This window comes from Thalassophryne amazonica, chromosome 9 (genome assembly GCF_902500255.1).
Source record: "Thalassophryne amazonica chromosome 9, fThaAma1.1, whole genome shotgun sequence".
In the NCBI taxonomy this organism is placed as follows: domain Eukaryota; kingdom Metazoa; phylum Chordata; class Actinopteri; order Batrachoidiformes; family Batrachoididae; genus Thalassophryne; species Thalassophryne amazonica.
The window spans coordinates 9,921,742-9,944,679 of NC_047111.1; the positions used below are offsets into that span (position 1 = coordinate 9,921,742).

The 22,938-nt window shown below is 41.5% G+C and overlaps 1 protein-coding gene across 1 annotated transcript in view; it reads right to left on the minus strand.

Moving 5' to 3' along the window:
- Positions 1–22,938, minus strand: part of csf1rb (colony stimulating factor 1 receptor, b) — a 208,674-nt gene that overhangs the window by 94,712 nt on the left and 91,024 nt on the right. Inside the window, exon 7 of the mRNA XM_034177555.1 lies at positions 15,271–15,386. Coding sequence (XP_034033446.1) covers positions 15,271–15,386 — 116 coding nt within the window. The remainder of the gene's footprint in view (positions 1–15,270; positions 15,387–22,938) is intronic.

Consider the following 22,938-nt stretch of genomic DNA (forward strand, 5'->3'; position numbering starts at 1 on the left):
TTTAAACTCAGATAAAACTGAAGTTATTGTACTTGGCCCCACAAATCTTAGAAACATGGTGTCTAACCAGATCCTTATTGTGGATGGCATTACCCTGACCTCTAGTAATACTGTGAGAAATCTTGGAGTCATTTTTGATCAGGATATGTCATTCAAAGCGCATATTAAACAAATATGTAGGACTGCTTTTTTGCATTTACGCAATATCTCTAAAATTAGAAAGGTCTTGTCTCAGAGTGATGCTGAAAAACTAATTCATGCATTTATTTCCTCTAGGCTGGACTATTGTAATTCATTATTATCAGGTTGTCCTAAAAGTTCCCTAAAAAGCCTTCAGTTAATTCAAAATGCTGCAGCTAGAGTACTAACGGGGACTAGAAGGAGAGAGCATATCTCACCCATATTGGCCTCTCTTCATTGGCTTCCTGTTAATTCTAGAATAGAATTTAAAATTCTTCTTCTTACTTATAAGGTTTTGAATAATCAGGTCCCATCTTATCTTAGGGACCTCGTAGTACCATATCACCCCAATAGAGCGCTTCGCTCTCAGACTGCAGGCTTACTTGTAGTTCCTAGGGTTTGTAAGAGTAGAATGGGAGGCAGAGCCTTCAGCTTTCAGGCTCCTCTCCTGTGGAACCAGCTCCCAATTCAGATCAGGGAGACAGACACCCTCTCTACTTTTAAGATTAGGCTTAAAACTTTCCTTTTTGCTAAAGCTTATAGTTAGGGCTGGATCAGGTGACCCTGAACCATCCCTTAGTTATGCTGCTATAGACTTAGACTGCTGGGGGGTTCCCATGATGCACTGTTTCTTTCTCTTTTTGCTCTGTATGCACCACTCTGCATTTAATTATTAGTGATCGATCTCTGCTCCCCTCCACAGCATGTCTTTTTCCTGGTTCTCTCCCTCAGCCCCAACCAGTCCCAGCAGAAGACTGCCCCTCCCTGAGCCTGGTTCTGCTGGAGGTTTCTTCCTGTTAAAAGGGAGTTTTTCCTTCCCACTGTCGCCAAGTGCTTGCTCACAGGGGGTCGTTTTGACCGTTGGGGTTTTACATAATTATTGTATGGCCTTGCCTTACAATATAAAGCGCCTTGGGGCAACTGTTTGTTGTGATTTGTCGCTATATAAAAAAAAATTGAATTGAATTGAATATAACACACAACACGAACCTCAAGAGATACACAGGCTTCATATATCACCACAACATGAACCTCAAGAGATACACAGGCTTCATATATCACCACAACATGAACCTCAAGAGATACAAAGGCTTCATATATCACCACAACATGAACCTCATGAGATACACAGGCTTCATATATCACCACAACATGAACCTCATGAGATAAACATGCTTCATATATCACCACAACATTAACCGCATGAGATACACAGGCTTCATATAATCATCACAACACGAACCTCATGAGATATACTTGTAGTTAGATACACAGATTTCATATATCACCACAAGACAAATTGCATGAGATACACATGCTTCATATATCACAGCAACATGAACCGCATGAGATACAGAGGCTTCATCTTTCACCACAACATGAACCTCATGAGATACACAGGCTTCATATAACACCACAACACGAACCTCAAGAGATACACAGGCTTCATATATCACCACAACATGAACCTCATGAGATACACAGGCTTCATATATCACCACAACATGAACCTCAAGAGATACACAGGCTTCATATATCACCACAACATGAACCTCAAGAGATACACAGGCTTCATATATCACCACAACATGAACCTCATGAGATACACAGGCTTCATATATCACCACAACATGAACCTCATGAGATAAACATGCTTCATATATCACCACAACATGAACCGCATGAGATAGACAGGCTTCATATAATCATCACAACACGAACCTCATGAGATAAACAGGCTTCATATATCACCACAACATGAACCTCATGGGATACACAGGCTTCATATATCACCACAACATGAACCTCATGAGATACACAGGCTTCATATATCACCACAACATGAACCTCCTGAGATACACAGGCTTCATATATCACCACAACATGAACCGCATGAGACACACAGGTTTCATATATCACCACGACATGAACCACAGGAGACACACAGGTTTCATATATCACCACAACATTAACTGCATGAGATACACAGGCTTCATATAATCATCACAACACGAACCTCATGAGATAAACAGGCTTCATATATCACCACAACATGAACCTCATGGGTTACACAGGCTTCATATATCACCACAACATGAACCTCATGAGATACACAGGCTTCATATATCACCACAACATGAAGCTCATGAGATACACAAGCTTCATATATCACCACAACATGAACCGCATGAGATACACAGGCTTCATATATCACCACATCATGAACCTCATGAGATACACAGGCTTCATATATTATTGTTATTATCTATCATCCACCTGGTCGTTACTGTGAGTTTCTCTGTGAATTTTCAGACCTTTTGTCTGACTTAGTGCTTAGCTCAGATAAGATAATTATAGTGGGCGATTTTAACATCCACACAGATGCTGAGAATGACAGCCTCAACACTGCATTTAATCTATTATTAGACTCTATCGGCTTTGCTCAAAAAGTAAATGAGTCCACCCACCACTTTAATCATATTTTAGATCTTGTTCTGACTTATGGTATGGAAATAGAAGACTTAACAGTATTCCCTGAAAACTCCCTTCTGTCTGATCATTTTTTAATAACATTTACATTTACCCTGATGGACTACCCTGCAGTGGGGAATAAGTTTCATTACACTAGAAGTCTTTCAGAAAGCGCTGTAACTAGGTTTAAGGATATGATTCCTTCTTTATGTTCTCTAATGTCATATACCAACACAGAGCAGAGTAGCTACCTAAACTCTGTAAGGGAGATAGAGTATCTCGTCAATAGTTTTACATCCTCATTGAAGACAACTTTGGATGCTGTAGCTCCTCTGAAAAAGAGAGCTTCAAATCAGAAGTGTCTGACTCCGTGGTATAACTCACAAACTCGTAGCTTAAAGCAGATAACCCGTAAGTTGGAGAGGAAATGGCGTCTCACTAATTTAGAAGATCTTCACTTAGCCTGGAAAAAGAGTTTGTTGCTCTATAAAAAAGCCCTCCGTAAAGCTAGGACATCTTTCTACTCATCACTAATTGAAGAAAATAAGAACAACCCCAGGTTTCTTTTCAGCACTGTAGCCAGGCTGACAAAGAGTCAGAGCTCTATTGAGCTGAGTATTCCATTAACTTTAACTAGTAATGACTTCATGACTTTCTTTGCTAACAAAATTTTGACTATTAGAGAAAAAATTACTCATAACCATCCCAAAGATGTATCGTTATCTTTGGCTGCTTTCAGTGATGCCGGTATTTGGTTAGACTCTTTCTCTCCGATTGTTCTGTCTGAGTTATTTTCATTAGTTACTTCATCCAAACCATCAACATGTTTATTAGACCCCATTCCTGCCAGGCTGCTCAAGGAAGTCCGACCATTATTTAATGCTTCAATCTTAAATATGATCAATCTATCTTTGTTAGTTGGTTATGTACCACAGGCTTTTAAGGTGGCAGTAATTAAACCATTACTTAAAAAGCCATCACTTGACCCAGCTATCTTAGCTAATTATAGGCCAATCTCCAACCTTCCTTTTCTCTCAAAGATTCTTGAGAGGGTAGTTGTAAAACAGCTAACTGATCACCTGCAGAGGAATGGTCTATTTGAAGAGTTTCAGTCAGGTTTTAGAATTCATCATAGTACAGAAACAGCATTAGTGAAGGTTACAAATCTTCTTATGGCTTCGGACAGTGGACTTATCTCTGTGCTTGTTCTGTTGGACCTCAGTGCTGCTTTTGATACTGTTGACCATAAAATTTTATTACAGAGATTAGAGCATGTCATAGGTATTAAAGGCACTGCGCTGCGGTGGTTTGAATCATATTTGTCTAATAGATTACAGTTTGTTCATGTAAATGGGGAATCTTCTTCACAGACTAAAGTTAATTATGGAGTTCCACAAGGTTCTGTGCTAGGACCAATTTTATTCACTTTATACATGCTTCCCTTAGGCAGTATTATTAGACGGTATTGCTTAAATTTTCATTGTTACGCAGATGATACCCAGCTTTATCTATCCATGAAGCCAGAGGATACACACCAATTAGCTAAACTGCAGGATTGTCTTACAGACATAAAGACATGGATGACCTCTAATTTCCTGCTTTTAAACTCAGATAAAACTGAAGTTATTGTACTTGGCCCCACAAATCTTAGAAGCATGGTGTCTAACCAGATCGTTACTCTGGATGGCATTTCCCTGATCTCTAGTAATACTGTGAGAAATCTTGGAGTCATTTTTGATCAGGATACGTCATTCAAAGCGCATATTAAACAAATATGTAGGACTGCCTTTTTGCATTTACGCAATATCTCTAAAATCAGAAAGGTCTTGTCTCAGAGTGATGCTGAAAAACTAATTCATGCATTTATTTCCTCTAGGCTGGACTATTGTAATTCATTATTATCAGGTTGTCCTAAAAGTTCCCTAAAAAGCCTTCAGTTGGTTCAGAATGCTGCAGCTAGAGTACTGACGGGGACTAGCAGGAGAGAGCATATCTCACCCGTGTTGGCCTCTCTTCATTGGCTTCCTGTTAATTCTAGAATAGAATTTAAAATTCTTCTTCTTACTTATAAGGTTTTGAATAATCAGGTCCCATCTTATCTTAGGGACCTCGTAGTACCATATTACCCCATTAGAGCGCTTCGCTCTCAGACTGCGGGCTTACTTGTAGTTCCTAGGGTTTGTAAGAGTAGAATGGGAGGCAGAGCCTTCAGCTTTCAGGCTCCTCTCCTGTGGAACCAGCTCCCAATTCAGATCAGGGAGACAGATACCCTCTCTACTTTTAAGATTAGGCTTAAAACTTTCCTTTTCGCTAAGGCTTATAGTTAGGGCTGGATCGGGTGACCCTGGACCATCCCTTGGTTATGTTGCTTTAGACGTCGACTGTGGGGGGGTTCCCATGATGCACTGTTTCTTTCTCTTTTTGCTCTGTATTCATCACTCTGCATTTAATCATTAGTGATCGATCTCTGCCCCCCTTCTCGGCATGTCTTTTTCCTGGTTCTTTCCCTCAGCCCCAACCAGTCTCAGCAGAAGACTGCCCCTCCCTGAGCCTGGTTCTGCTGGAGGTTTCTTCCTGTTAAAAGGGAGTTTTTCCTTCCCACTGTGGCCAAGTGCTTGCTCATAGGGGGTCGTTTTGACCGTTGGGGTTTTTCATAATTATTGTATGGCCTTGCCTTACAATATGGAGCGCCTTGGGGCAACTGTTTGTTGTGATTTGGCGCTATATAAGAAAAAAGTTGATTGATTGATTGATTGATATATCACCACAACATGAACCTCCTGAGGTACACAGCCTTCATATATCACCACAACATGAACCGCATGAGACACACAGGTTTCATATATCACCACGACATGAACCACAGGAGACACACAGGTTTCATATATCACCACAACATTAACCGCGTGAGATATACAGGCTTCATATAATCACCACAACATGAACCTCAAGAGATACACAGGCTTCATATATCACCACAACATGAACCTCATGAGATAAACATGCTTCATATATCACCACAACATTAACCGCATGAGATACACAGGCTTCATATAATCATCACAACATGAACCTCATGAGATAAACAGGCTTCATATATCACCACAACATGAACCTCATGGGATACACAGGCTTCATATATCACCACAACATGAACTGCATGAGAGACACAGGCTTCATATAATCACCACAACACGAACCTCAAGAGATACACAGGTTTCATATATCACCACAACATGAACCTCATGTGATACAAGGGCTTCATATAACACCACAACATGAACTGCATGAGATGCACAGGCTTCATATATCACCACAACATGAACCTCATGAGATACACAGGCTTCATATATCACCACATTAACTACATGAGATACACAGGCTTCATATATCACCACAACATGAACCTCATGAGACACACGGGCTTTATATATCACCACAACATGAATCGCATGAGATACACAGGCTTCATATATCACCATAAAATGAACCGCATGAGACACACTTCATATATCACCACAACATGAACTGCATGAGATACACTGGATTCTTATAACACCACAACATGAACCGCATAAGATACACAGATTTCATATATCACCACAACACAAATTGCATGAGATACACATGCTTCATATATCACAGCAACATGAACCGCATGAGATACAGAGGCTTCATATTTCACCACAACATGAACCTCATGAGATACACAGGCTTCATATAACACCACAACACGAACCTCAAGAGATACACAGGCTTCATATATCACCACAACATGAACCTCATGAGATACACAGGCTTCATATATCACCACAACATGAACCTCAAGAGATACACAGGCTTCATATATCACCACAACATGAACCTCAAGAGATACACAGGCTTCATATATCACCACAACATGAACCTCATGAGATAAACATGCTTCATATATCACCACAACATTAATCGCATGAGATAGACAGGCTTCATATAATCATCACAACACGAACCTCATGAGATAAACAGGCTTCATATATCACCACAACATGAACCTCATGGGATACACAGGTTTCATATATCACCACAACATGAACCTCATGAGATACACAGGCTTCATATATCACCACAACATGAACCGCATGAGACACACAGGTTTCATATATCACCACGACATGAACCACAGGAGACACACAGGTTTCATATATCACCACAACATTAACTGCATGAGATACACAGGCTTCATATAATCATCACAACACGAACCTCATGAGATAAACAGGCTTCATATATCACCACAACATGAACCTCATGGGATACACAGGCTTCATATATCACCACAACATGAACCTCATGAGATACACAGGCTTCATATATCACCACAACATGAACCGCATGAGATACACAGGCTTCATATATCACCACATCATGAACCTCATGAGATACACAGGCTTCATATATCACCACAACATGAAACTCATGAAACACACAGGCTTCATATATCACCACAACATGAACCTCATGAGATACACAGTCTTCATATAATCACCACAACACGAACCTCAAGAGATACACACAGGCTTCATATATCACCACAACATGAACCGCATGAGATACACAGGCTTCATATATCACCACATCATGAACCTCATGAGATACACAGGCTTCATATATCACCACAACATGAAACTCATGAAACACACAGGCTTCATATATCACCACAACATGAACCTCATGAGATACACAGGCTTCATATAACACCACAACACGAACCTCAAGAGATACACAGGCTTCATATATCACCACAACATGAACCTCATGAGATACACAGGCTTCATGTATCACCACAACATGAACCGCATGAGACACACAGGTTTCATATATCACCACAACATGAACCGCATGAGACACACAGGTTTCATATATCACCACAACATGAACCACAGGAGACACACAGGCTTCATATAATCACCACAACATGAACCGCATGAGAGACACTGGATTCTTATAACACCACAACATGAACCGCATAAGATACACAGGTTTCATATATCACCACAACACAAATTGCATGAGATACACATGCTTCATATATCAAAGCAACATGAACCACATGAGATACATTAGGCTTCATATTTCACCACAACATGAACCTCATGAGATACACAGGCTTCATATAACACCACAACATGAACCTCAAGAGATACACAGGCTTCATATAACACCACAACACGAACCTCAAGAGATACACAGGCTTCATATTTCACCACAACATGAACCTCATGAGATACACAGGCTTCATATAACACCACAACACGAACCTCAAGAGATACACAGGCTTCATATAACACCACAACACGAACCTCAAGCGATACAGAGGCTTCATATAACACCACAACATGAACCTCATGAGATACACAGGCTTCATATATCACCATAAAATGAACCGCATGAGACACACTTCATATATCACCACAACACAAACTGCATGAGATACACTGGATTCTTATAACACCACAACATGAACCGCATAAGATACACAGATTTCATATATCACCACAACACAAATTGCATGAGATACACATGCTTCATATATCACAGCAACATGAACCGCATGAGATACAGAGGCTTCATATTTCACCACAACACGAACCTCAAGAGATACAGAGGCTTCATATAACACCACAACATGAACCTCATGAGATACACAGGCTTCATATATCACCACAACATGAACCACAGGAGACACACAGGCTTCATATATCACCATAAAATGAACCGCATGAGACACACTTCATATATCACCACAACACAAACTGCATGAGATACACTGGATTCTTATAACACCACAACACAAACCTCAAGAGATACACAGGTTTCATATTTCACCACAACATGAACCTCATGAGATATAGCTGATATCTTCAGTTTATAAAACACAGACTTGACATTAATGTGATTTGCGTGATTTGCTGATGAGTCATTATGATGTAAAGAGAAATGATCTTTTTTCTCTCTCTCTCTTCTGTGTCCAGAGGATGGAGCTGTCTGTCTACCTGTCTGTTTGTCTGTACGCCTGTCTATCTGTCTGCCTGTCTCTCTGTCTGTCTCTCTGTCTGGAAACATTTAACAGGTACTTGCTAAAATCTATGATTTCAGAATTCACAAATGTTTTTCGCTGTTAAGCTTTGTTCACTCTGCCTGTAAAATATGTTAGTGCTCTAAAAATGATCACACCTAAATTTATGGGAATCTCATTGGTCTGCTGATAGTTTTCAAAGTTATTTGAAAACCTTGTCTGATAAAGATAACATTATCTTCGATAATTTGCAGATGAGTGGAACTGTGCCTACCTCTGCATTTAAGGTAGGATCTCCAGCCTTCCTCAGCGTGTTCCTCTTTGTTTTAGCCAGTGTTCTGACGTATTTTATTTGTTTTTTAAGTCTGATGTGTGATTGAACCCGTCAGTGCTCCAGATATGTGGATACCAAGGACTCCTGTTAAGTTTGTCGCACTTTTCTGTGTGTCAGTGCCACCTTTTCCCTCTTGCTTATGTCACGCTGTGAGGGACACGGCGGCTCACAGAGAGTTTCTCTCAGTTGGGAGCTCATCTTATCTTTCTGGACGTCTTCTACCAGTGATGTCCCTGCAAGCATCCTGACAGAGCTCCGTAAGTTGGCTAGTTTGAAAACGGGAAAGGAGAGGTGAATTTGCCAAACATTAAAGAATCTCCAACTTGACAGACGCCGTAAGATACTGCCCCTTCCCACTGTCTTGCTGTCAAATGTACAATCTATCCAGCACAAAATGGATGAACTTGAGGCAAGCGCCAACTTTCAAAGAGAATTAAAAGACATTTGTCTCATTGCATTTACGTAAACTTTGCTCAGTGAATTGGTCCCGAACTCGGACCTGGAGCTAAGTGGGTTTGGAAGCCTGATTCGCCTGGACCAGTCCCTGGAGACCACCGGGAAGAGCCGCAGAGGAGGCATATGTCTCTACGTCAACCAAAGGTACTGTAAAACCATAACGGTTAAAAAGAGGATATGCACAGCTACTGTCCATCTCAATCCACCGCTTTTGCCTGCCTGGCAAATTCCAACAACTGTTTTACACTTTGATGTATATTCATCCGCGAGCGAACGCATCAGCTGCTGCTCAGCTGATCACTGATGTTGCACAACACTTCGACGCGATTTGCCCAGATGCACCAAAATTCATCCTTGGTGATTTTAATCATTGTAAACTTGATAAAACTCTTAGAACCTATGAACAATATGTCACCTGTGCTACGACATGGAAGAACACGACACTGGATCTGTGTGATGGTTCAGTCAGTGGAGCAGACGAGTCTTTGCCGATGCCTTCTTTTGGGGCTTTGTATCATAACAGTTTTTCTCATGTCTGTGTATAAATGTTGCTTCCAACGCCTCGAACATGGGGAACGAACCATAAAAAGGTGGTCAGAAAGCAGCATTTCCTCCTCTCAGGCTTTGAGCGCACAGAGTGGCAGCGCTTCTGTGATGCATTTGAGGATATTGATGAACTTACAGACACTATATCCTCTTACATGACCTTCTGTGTGGATCTGGTGGTCACCACTAAGGAGGTGGTTACTTACCCTAATAATAAGCCTAGGGTCACAAAAGAACTGAAATCAGTTATCAACAAAACGAAAAGGGTTTTCTACTTAGTGATCCATTAGAGATAAAGGCTGTCTGTCTCCAAGGAGGTAAAGGTGGAAGTCAGGAAGGCAACACTGAAGTATAGGGATAAAATTGAAAATCCGTTTTGTGGTGGAGACCTAAGGGCTGCGTGGAGTGGAATTAAGTCCATGACATCCATCAATCAGTCCACCCAGATTAAATAAACATCCTGTTACAGTCGTCAGTGTGACTGGGAACGACTTGGCAGATGATTATAATTCTTTTTTCTCTCATTGGGAAAGGAGTGATTTCCTTCATAATATTTCTGGGTTGATGGAGTCCCTTGTTAATAATTGTGCCCTTGTGATTACCCAGGAAACAGTCACATCTCTGTTCAGTGAAGCTGAGGAAGGCTGCCGGCCCTGATTTAATCTGTGGACATACACTGTGTCACTGTGCTGTCCAGCTCAGTGCTGTGGTCACTCAGCTTTTTCAGAGGGGTGCCGATAGTGATGAGATTCCATCTATTTGGCAAACAGCTACTATAATTCTTGTGCCAAAGTCAAATAAACCAAGGGATATGAATGATTTTACCACCAGAGGGCTCGACAGATGAAATGATCTAAGGCATAGGGCCCTGGCAAGAGAAGACAACATTAAATTAGCATCAGAACCAGAATCAATGAATGCTGGGATGGAAACTGATGAATGATCAGTTTTGCGGGAAGTTCATTCTGAGACAAAGAGGAGGAGATGGAATTTTGGCTGACCCGAAGAATAGATTTGGATCTCGGAGGCACCCCTGACTGGACAGCTGGAGATCATGTGACCCAACTGACCACAGTAAATACATAAACCATCCTCCCGATAGCAACGACGGTCCTCCGGAGAGAGACGGGTTCATCCCAGCTGCATGGACTCCTTGGTGCTGCTCTGAGATGAGTTGACAGCGGTGTGAAGCTTCTCTGCAGGGTCCATCCAACATGCGATGATCGGTCCGGATTGCCAGTGCAATGAGCTCATCAAGGTCCTCCAGGACGTTGATGGTGATGAGTTGGTCCTGGATGTCAGCCCCTGGAAGAATACATCAAGAAGAGCAGCAGGATTCCATTCACTTTTAGCTGCCAGAATGTGAAAGTCGATGGCATAGTAATGCGGCGATTGCCCTGCTTCAGCCTCAGGAGTGAGCGTGCCACCTCGTGCCCCGGGGATGTGTGCTGGAACACCTGCTGAAGGCTTGGAGGGAAGTATGTGAGGCAGACTGGTGATTCCTTTCTGCCGTAACCCACGCTGCAGCCTGGCCGGTCAGGTGAATGATCATGAATGCTATCTTTGTCTTTTCAGATGGAAACATTGAAGCTATAAGTTCGTAATGTACAGTAAGACACACTGGGTAATAAATGGCTTATCGTCACCAGATTCTCCCTAGAATCGTTCAGGGTGAGACAGCTGGTTACAGAAGACAGGTTCAGGTACAGGAGCTGGTGAGGATGCTGTCGAAACCGGAGATGTAGAGCTGGTGCTACTGGTAGCTGGGTCTGTGCTGGTCTGAAGGTTGAACTTTGACAGTAGTTGTCCAATCTGGGTGCTCACGAATGACATGAAGGTGTTTTGGTATTTAGCTAGCTCACTAAAGCCAGAGCTGAGTGTGGGGAACCGGTCTTCCTGTTGGGACAACTGCCAACTGTGATGGCATACCGCGAGCTGGAAACTGTTTGAGTCCACTGTGCCAATTGTTGGCCAGATTGATCAAACAGGTTCAGTGGACAGGAATGACTGGACACAAATGCAGGAGTCAGACATGTAGCTCTGTCATTTAAGACGGTTTACTGTAACAGTAAGCTGGGTTTGGGACATGTAAAGGCAGTCCAACAAGAGGAAAAGTACAAATAACATCGGGTTATGGTGTGGTTTTTCGAAGTCAGGCACTTATGATTTAAAGCTCTCTTTTTCAGAGGAGCTACAGCATCCAAAGTTGTCTTCAATGAGAATGTAAAACTATTGACAAGATACTCTATCTCACTTACAGAGTTTAGGTAGCTACTCTGCACTGTGTTGTTATATGGCATTAGGGAACATAAAGAAGGAAACATATCCTTAAACCTAGTTACAGCGCTTTCTGAAAGACTTCTAGTGTAATGAAACTTATTCCCCACTGCTGGGTAGTCCATCAGAGTAAATGTAAATGTTATTAAGAAATGATCAGACAGAAGGGCGTTTTCAGGGAATACTGTTAAGTCTTCTATTTCCATACCATAAGTCAGAACAAGATCTAAGATATGATTAAAGTGGTGGGTGGACTCATTTACATTTTGAGCAAAGCCAATTGAGTCTAATAATAGATTAAATGCAGTGTTGAGGCTGTCATTCTCAGCATCTGGGTGGATGTTAAAATCGCCCACTATAATTATCTTATCTGAGCTAAGCACTAAGTCAGACAAAAGGTCTGAAAATTCACAGAGAACTCACAGTAACGACGAGGAGGACGATAGATAACAACAATAAAACTGGTTTTTTGGGACTTCCAGTTTGGATGGACAAGACTAAGAGTCAAGCTTTCAAATGAATTAAAGCTCTGTCTGGGTTTTTGAATAATTAATAAGCTGGAATGGAAGATTGCTGCTAATCCTCCGCCTCGGCCCGTGCTACGAGCGTTCTGGCAGTTAGTGTGACTCGGGGGTGTTGACTCATTTAAACTAACATATTCATCCTGCTGTAACCAGATTTCTGTAAGGCAGAATAAATCAATATGTTCATCAATTATTATATCATTTACTAACAGGGACTTAGAATAGAGAGACCTAATGTTTAATAGACCACATTTAACTGTTTTAGTCTGTGGTGCAGTTGAAGGTGCTATATTATTTTTCTTTTTGAATTTTTATGCTTAAATAGATTAGAATAGTACAGAAACAGCATTAGTGAAGGTTACAATAGATCTTCTTATGGCCTCAGACAGTGGACTCATCTCTGTGCTTGTTCTGTTAGACCTCAGTGCTGCTTTTGATACTGTTGACCATAAAATTTTATTACAGAGATTAGAGCATGCCATAGGTATTAAAGGCACTGCGCTGCGGTGGTTTGAATCATATTTATCTAATAGATTACAATTTGTTCATGTAAATGGGGAATCTTCTTCACAGACTAAGGTTAATTATGGAGTTCCACAAGGTTCTGTGCTAGGACCAGTTTTATTCACTTTATACATGCTTCCCTTAGGCAGTATTATTAGACAGCATTGCTTAAATTTTCATTGTTACGCAGATGATACCCAGCTTTATCTATCCATGAAGCCAGAGGACACACACCAATTAGCTAAACTGCAGGATTGTCTTACAAACATAAGGACATGGATGACCTCTAATTTCCTGCTTTTAAACTCAGATAAAACTGAAGTTATTGTACTTGGCCCCACAAATCTTAGAAACATGGTGTCTAACCAGATCGTTACTCTGGATGGCATTACCCTGACCTCTAGTAATACTGTGAGAAATCTTGGAGTCATTTTTGATCAGGATATGTCATTGAAAGCGCATATTAAACAAATATGCAGGACTGCTTTTTTGCATTTACGCAATATCTCTAAAATCAGAAAGGTCTTGTCTCAGAGTGATGCTGAAAAACTAATTCATGCATTTATTTCCTCTAGGCTGGACTATTGTAATTCATTATTATCAGGTTGTCCTAAAAGTTCCCTAAAAAGCCTTCAGTTAATTCAAAATGCTGCAGCTAGAGTACTGACGGGGACTAGAAGGAGAGAGCATATCTCACCCATATTGGCCTCTCTTCATTGGCTTCCTGTTAATTCTAGAATAGAATTTAAAATTCTTCTTCTTACTTATAAGGTTTTGAATAATCAGGTCCCATCTTATCTTAGGGACCTCGTAGTACCATATCACCCCAATAGAGCGCTTCGCTCTCAGACTGCAGGCTTACTTGTAGTTCCTAGGGTTTGTAAGAGTAGAATGGGAGGCAGAGCCTTCAGCTTTCAGGCTCCTCTCCTGTGGAACCAGCTCCCAATTCAGATCAGGGAGACTGACACCCTCTCTACTTTTAAGATTAGGCTTAAAACTTTCCTTTTTGCTAAAGCTTATATTTAGGGCTGGATCAGGTGACCCTGAACCATCCCTTAGTTATGCTGCTATAGACGTAGACTGCTGGGGGGTTCCCATGATGCACTGTTTCTTTCTCTTTTTGCTCTGTATGCACCACTCTGCATTTAATCATTAGTGATCGATCTCTGCTCCCCTCCACAGCATGACTTTTTCCTGGTTCTCTCCCTCAGCCCCAACCAGTCCCAGCAGAAGACTGCCCCTCCCTGAGCCTGGTTCTGCTGGAGGTTTCTTCCTGTTAAAAGGGAGTTTTTCCTTCCCACTGTAGCCAAGTGCTTGCTCACAGGGGGTCGTTTTGACCGTTGGGGTTTTACATAATTATTGTATGGCTTTTGCCTTACAATATAAAGCGCCTTGGGACAACTGTTTGTTGTGATTTGGCGCTATATAAAAAAATTGATTGATTGATTGATTTCTCTTTTTGCTCTGTATGCACCACTCTGCATTTAATCATTAGTGATTGATCTCTGCTCCCCTCCACAGTATGTCTTTTTCCTGGTTCTCTCCCTCAGCACCAACCAGTCCCAGCAGAAGACTGCCCCTCCCTGAGCCTGGTTCTGCTGGAGGTTTCTTCCTGTTAAAAGGGAGTTTTTCCTTCCCACTGTCGCCAAGTGCTTGCTCACAGGGGGTCATTTTGACCGTTGGGGTTTTTCCGTAATTACTGTATGGCTTTGCCTTACAATATAAAGTGCCTTGGGTCAACTATTTGTTGTGATTTGGCGCTATATAAATAAAATTGATTTGATTAGATTTTTTATTTACATTTTACACAACATCCCAACTTCATTGGAATTAGGGTTGTAGATGGGTAAGATCTGGACTTTACTCGTGTGGCGCTCTGAGGAGCTGCTGAATTTGAAGAGAAGGAGCAAGTTTCTTACGATAAATTTGAAGATCAATGTTCAGCACACCACTGAAGAATGAAGATGAGAAATGGAGTGAGTATCGTCCTCTGTCCTCCTGACGGACCAGTTGAAGCTCCAAGCTCGCCTCGGACCTACAGAACACACAAGTCAGGTCAACAATATTGTATTTTCTAACAAAACTCCCGGTGGTGTGTTTGAGAGGACAATTATTTATTTTTGTTCACTTCAGTCTGTCACAGAGCTAATAATTTGGCTCCTGAGTATGTCTGTAAAGTACTGAAAGCGCTTCACTGTTTCCACATTTAAGTTACAGCCTTATTCCAAAATATAATATATTCATTAGTTTCACCAAAATTCTACTCACAACACCCCATAATGACAATGTGATTTTTTTTTGCCAATATATATATATATATATATATATATATATATATATAAACAAACAAACAAACTAATCACATGTACATAAGTGTTCACAGCCTTTGCCATGAAGCTCAAAACTGAGCTCAGGTGCATCCTGTTTCCACTGATCATCCTTGAGAAGCTTAATTGGAGTCCACTTGGGGTAAATACAGTTGATTGGATGTGATTTAGAAAGACACACCCCTGTCTTGAATGAATGAATGAATGAATACGTTTATTCAGCACGCACATGAACAAAATACCAACAGAAAAAAAACTCTTACTAAGATAACAAATCAAAAAACAAAAGAAAATATAACAATAACTCAAGCGATTTCCCAAATTGGGTGTGGCCGAAAGGGCGTGGGCTGAAGCAAAAGCTTATAAGCGCCCACCCCGTACACCAGTTACTATACACAGTTAAATACACTCACAATGAGATAGCAATCAGAAAATAACGTAACTGAACAGAACACAACAGAACAGAACAATCAAATATATGATGTGCAAGTAATCAAAAAAGAAAAAAGAACCACAAAAACAATTAGCCTAACATAACATACTGTAGTAAGAAATTGCATTGTTTTTATGGAGCCTTTTAACACCTACTAATGAACCACATGATTTAATACCATCAGCACAATTATTCCATATTCTAACACCGTTTACAGAAATACAATGACTTTTAACAGTAGTTTGAATCTTTCTTCTTTCAAATCTCAATGTTCCTCGCAAATGATAACTGGACTGTTGGGAAAGTGTAGGTACACGGACCCACAACAGGGGGCGCAAATGAACGGACAATGGAATAGGTCAAATAACAACACTTTACTGTTGTGAATGTGCACAACAAATACAACAGATTACAACAATAGACAGGTGTCAATTCACAAAGGTGTCGTGTGGGCAGGCTCGAAGATAGGAGACGCCTGTCCAAAGCAGAACCGGAACCACACACGATTTCCTCCGCCACCAGACCCCGGGAATACTGGAGCCGCCAAGTCCCGAACTCCCAGGTGGCCACTGCCTCCGCGTGTCGGACCTGGAACTGCTGGCGAGGAACAAAAAGCAATTAAAGGAGGGCGCGTTTGCACCCAGGAATCCGTATGGCAGGAAAAACTACCTCCACCTCTCGTTGGAAAAGTAGTCCACACTACAACGCACAAAGTCACAAAAATAGCACTGTCAATCAGTCAGCTGAGGTACGTTACCTTCCAGGTAGAACGATATCTCGGCAAAGAGGTGGAGACGTCGTCCTGCTGATATACTCCTGCCGATCAGATGATTGGTAACAGCTGTTGCAGGTGATGCGTGACAGCTGTCACCCTGGCTGCTCCTGTGAGGCGGCTGCGCCCTCTGGTGCCTGGAGCCCGCACTCCAGACAGGGCGCCCTCTGGTGGTGGGCCAGCAGTACCTCCTCTTCTGGCAGCCCACACAACATGGACTCCCTCATTTTAAACAACTCTTGAACGTGTAGAGGCAAAAGATTATTTTTAACTTTGTACATGATCTGTAACATAAAATAATCAACCAAATCTTGAAATTTCAAAATACACAGACAGTTGGTTTGTTGGTTCGTAATATGTTTTTTTTTACTTAGAAATCTTACAGCCCTCTTTGTAACAGAAAAACTGAATTTGTTTTGGATTTATATGTATTTCCCCAAACTTCAATAGAATAGGTCATATATGGAACAAGTAATGAATGATACAGCATGACTAACGAATGTTGGGGAGAAAATAATGTGGTTTGTACAAAATAGAAATAACTTTTGAAATTTTAGATTTGACATAATTTAATTAATTTAATTTAATTTGACTTAATTTATCATCAGTAAGTTTCAATTTCAACATTGTTCAATGATAAGTTTCTATTTAAATTCCTAGGCTTATTTCCAAATATACAGTAATACACTTAGTCTTACCAAAATGAAGTGACAATTTATTAGAATCAAACCAATATTTAAAATTTAATAATTCCCCTCCATCCTTTCCAAAAGCTGTTCCAAATTGTCCCCACTACCGAACACAGTCGTGTCATCAGCAAACAAAATACAATGCACAGACTTTGACACCAAACCTATATCGTTAACATTCAACAAAAACAACAACGGCCCAAGGACTGACCCTTGGGGCACGCCACATGTGATCCTCAACAACCTAACCACGATCTAGTTCTTTCAGTCATGACCCAACCCTCATGACCGTAGATGAGAGTAGGAACGAAAATTGACCAGTAGATTGAGAGCTTTGCCTTTTGGCTCAGCTCCCTTTTTGTCACAACAGTACGGTAGAGTGAATACAATCAATCAATCAATCAATTTTTTTATATAGCGCCAAATCACAACAAACAGTTGCCCCAAGGCGCTTTATATTGTAAGGCAAGGCCATACAATAATTATGTAAAACCCCAACGGTCAAAACGACCCCTGTGAGCAAGCACTTGGCTACAGTGGGAAGGAAAAACTCCCTTTTAACAGGAAGAAACCTCCAGCAGAACCAGGCTCAGGGAGGGGCAGTCTTCTGCTGGGACTGGTTGGGGCTGAGGGAGAGAAGCAGGAAAAGACATGCTGTGGAGGGGAGCAGAGATCGATCACTAATGATTAAATGCAGAGTGGTGCATACAGAGCCAAAAGAGAAAGAAACAGTGCATCATGGAACCCCCCAGCAGTCTACGTCTATAGCAGCATAACTAAGGGATGGTTCAGGGTCACCTGATCCAGCCCTAACTATAAGCTTTAGCAAAAGGAAAGTTTTAAGCCTAATCTTAAAAGTAGAGAGGGTGTCTGTCTCCCTGATCTGAATTGGGAGCTGGTTCCACAGGAGAGGAGCCTGAAAGCTGAAGGCTCTGCCTCCCATTCTACTCTTACAAACCCTAGGAACTACAAGTAAGCCTGCAGTCTGAGAGCGAAGCGCTCTATTGGGGTGATATGGTACTACGAGGTCCCTAAGATAAGATGGGACCTGATTATTCAAAACCTTATAAGTAAGAAGAAGAATTTTAAATTCTATTCTAGAATTAACAGGAAGCCAATGAAGAGAGGCCAATATGGGTGAGATATGCTCTCTCCTTCTAGTCCCCGTCAGTACTCTAGCTGCAGCATTTTGAATTAACTGAAGGCTTTTTAGGGAACTTTTAGGACAACCTGATAATAATGAATTACAATAGTCCAGCCTAGAGGAAATAAAATGCATGAATTAGTTTTTCAGCATCACTCTGAGACAAGACCTTTCTGATTTTTAGAGATATTGCGTAAATGCAAAAAAGCAGTCCTACATATTTGTTTAATATGCGCTTTGAATGACATATCCTGATCAAAAATGACTCCAAGATTCTCACAGTATTACTAGAGGTCAGGGTAATGCCATCCACAGTAAGGATCTGGTTAGACACCATGTTTCTAAGATTTGTGGGGCCAAGTACAATAACTTCAGTTTTATCTGAGTTTAAAAGCAGGAAATTAGAGGTCATCCATGTCTTTATGTCTGTAAGACAATCCTGCAGTTTAGCTAATTGGTGTGTGTCCTCTGACTTCATGGATAGATAAAGCTGGGTATCATCTGCGTAACAATGAAAATTTAAGCAATACCGTCTAATAATACTGCCTAAGGGAAAGCATGTATAAAGTGAATAAAATTGGTCCTAGCACAGAACCTTGTGGAACTCCATAATTAACTTTAGTCTGTGAAGAAGATTCCCCATTTACATGAACAAATTGTAATCTATTAGACAAATATGATTCAAACCACCGCAGCGCAGTGCCTTTAATACCTATGGCATGCTCTATCTCTGTAATAAAAATTTTATGGTCAACAGTATCAAAAGCAGCACTGAGGTCTAACAGAACAAGCACAGAGATGAGTCCACTGTCTGAGGCCATAAGAGATCATTTGTAACCTTCACTAATGCTGTTTCTGTACTATGATGAATTCTAAAACCTGACTGAAACTCTTCAAATAGACCATTCCTCTGCAGATGATCAGTTAGCTGTTTTACAACTACCCTTTCAAGAATTTTTGAGAGAAAAGGAAGGTTGGAGATTGGCCTATAATTAGCTAAGATAGCTGGGTCAAGTGATGGCTTTTTAAGTAATGGTTTTAATTACTGCCACCATTAAAAGCCTGTGGTACATAGCCAACTAACAAGATAGATTGATCATATTTAAGATCGAAGCATTAAATAATGGTAGGGCTTCCTTGAGCAGCCTGGTAGGAATGGGGTCTAATAACAATGTTGATGGTTTGGATGAAGTAACTATGAAAATACTCAGACAGAACAATCGGAGAGAAAGAGTCTACCAAATACCGGCATCACCTGAAAGCAGCCAAAGATAACGATACGTCTTTGGGATGGTTTATGAGTAATTTTTTCTCTAATAGTTAAATTTTGTTAGCAAAGAAAGTCATGACGTCATTACTAGTTAAAGTTAATGGAATACTCAGCTCAATAGAGCTCTGACTCTTTGTCAGCCTGGCTACAGTGTTGAAAAAGAAACCTGGGGTTGTTCTTATTTTTCTTCAATTAGTGATGAGTAGAAAAGATGTCCTAGCTTTACGGAGGGCCTTTTTATAGAGCAACAGACTCTTTTTCCAGGCTAAGTGAAGATCTTCTAATTAGTGAGACGCCATTTCCTCTCCAACTTACGGGTTATCTGCTTTAAGCTACAAGTTTGTGAGTTATACCACGGAGTCAGGCACTTCTGATTTAAAGCTCTCTTTTTAGAGGAGCTACAGCATCCAAAGTTGTCTTCAATGAGGATGTAAAACTATTGACGAGATACTCTATCTCACTTACAGAGTTTAGGTAGCTACTCTGCACTGTGTTGGTATATGGCATTAGAGAACATAAAGAAGGAATCATATCCTTAAACCTAGTTACAGCGCTTTCTGAAAGACTTCTAGTGTAGATGAAACTTATTCCCGCACTGCTGGGTAGTCCATCAGAGTAAATGTAAATGTTATTAAGAAATGATCAGACAGAAGGGAGTTTTCAGGGAATACTGTTAAGTCTTCTATTTCCATACCATAAGTCAGAACAAGATCTAAGATATGATTAAAGTGGTGGGTGGACTCATTTACTTTTTGAGCAAACCCAATAGAGTCTAATAATAGATTAAATGCAGTGTTGAGGCTGTCATTCTCAGCATCTGTGTGGATGTTAAAATTGCCCACTATAATTATCTTATCTGAGCTAAGCACTAAGTCAGACAAAAGGTCTGAAAATTCACAGAGAAACTCACAGTAACGACCAGGTGGACGATAGATAATAACAAATAAAACTGGTTTTTGGGACTTCCAATTTGGATGGAAAAGACTAAGAGTCAAGCTTTCAAATGAATTAAAGCTCTGTCTGGGTTTTTGATTAATTAATAAGCTGGAATGGAAGATTGCTGCTAATCCTCCGCCCCGGCCCGTGCTACGAGCATTCTGACAGTTAGTGTGACTCGGGGGTGTTGACTCATTTAAACTAACACATTCATCCTGCTGTAACCAGGTTTCTGTAAGGCAGAATAAATCAATATGTTGATCAATTATTATATCATTTACCAACAGGGACTTAGAAGAGAGAGACCTAATGTTTAATAGACCACATTTAACTGTTTTAGTCTGTGGTGCAGTTGAAGGTGCTATATTATTTTTTCTTTTTGAATTTTTATGCTTAAATAGATTTTTGCTGGTTATTGGTAGTCTGGGAGCAGGCACCATCTCTACGGGGATGGGGTAATGAGGGGATGGCAGGGGGAGAGAAGCTGCAGAGAGGTGTGTAAGACTACAACTCTGCTTCCTGGTCCCAACCCTGGATAGTCACGGTTTGGAGGATTTAAGAAAATTGGCCAGATTTCTAGAAATGAGAGCTGCTCCATCCAAAGTGGGATGGATGCCGTCTCTCCTAACAAGACCAGGTTTTCCCCAGAAGCTTTGCCAATTATCTATGAAGCCCACCTCATTTTTTGGACACCACTCAGACAGCCAGCAATTCAAGGAGAACATGCGGCTAAACATGTCACTCCCAGTCTGATTGGGGAGGGGCCCAGAGAAAACTACAGAGTCCTACTGTTGTGTGGGCCGCCAGAAGAGGAGGTACTGCTGGCCCACCACCAGAGGGCGCCCTGTCTGGAGTGCGGGCTCCAGGCACCAGAGGGCGCAGCCGCCTCACAGGAGCAGCCAGGGTGACAGCTGTCACGCATCACCTGCAACAGCTGTTACCAATCATCTGATCGGCAGGGGTACATCAGCAGGACGACGTCTCCACCTCTTTGCCGAGATATCGTTCTACCTGGAAGGTAACATTCTCAGCTAACTGTGTGACAGTAACCTTTTGTGACTTTTGTGCGTTGTATAACAGACTCCTTTTCCAACGAGAGGTGGAGGTAGTTTTCCTGCCGTGCCGATTGCTGGGTGCAAACGCGCCCACATTTAATTGTTTCTTTGTTCCTCGCCAGCAGTACCAGGTCCGACACGCGGAGGCAGTGGCCACCTGGGAATTCGGGACTTGGCGGCTCCAGTATTCCCGGGGTCTGGTGGCAGAGGAAATCGTGTGGTTCCGGTTCTGCTTTGGACAGACGTCTCCTATCTTCGAGCCTGCCCACACGACACCTTTTGTGATTTGGCTTTTTGTCCATTGTTGTAATCTGTTGTATTTGTTGTGCCCATTCACAACAGTAAAGTGTTGTTATTTGACTTCCTCCATTGTCCGTTCATTTGCGCCCCCTGTTGTGGGTCCGTGTACCTACATTTTCCCAACACCGACATTGTTTTTGCAAAGTTACACACCAATTTAATGTTAATTTTAGTGACCTCCGATTGGCGTAACCGGGTGTCATTACTGCCGACGTGAATTACAATCTTACCAAATTCCCTACATGTAGTAGGCAGTCCATCAGTTTCCTGCTGAGAACCATGGCCTTAGATTTAGAGGTGCTGATCCTCATCCCAGCCACTTCACATTCTGCTGCAAACCGATCCAGAGAGTTGGAGGTCACCGGCCAATGAAGCCAACAGGACCATATCATCTGCAAAAAGCAGTGATGAGACCCAGAGCCCACCAACCAGGAAACCCTCCTCCCCCTGACTATGCCTCAATATCCTGTCCATGAATATCACAAACAGGATTAATGACAAGGCGCAGCCCTGGTCTAGGCCAACCCCCACCAGAAACGAGTCTGATTTACTGCCGAGTACCCGAACACAGCTTTCACTTTGTGAGTACAGAGATTGGGTGGCCCTGAGAAGGGACCCACTCACTCCATACTCCCATAGCACCTCCCACAGTTTCTCCCAG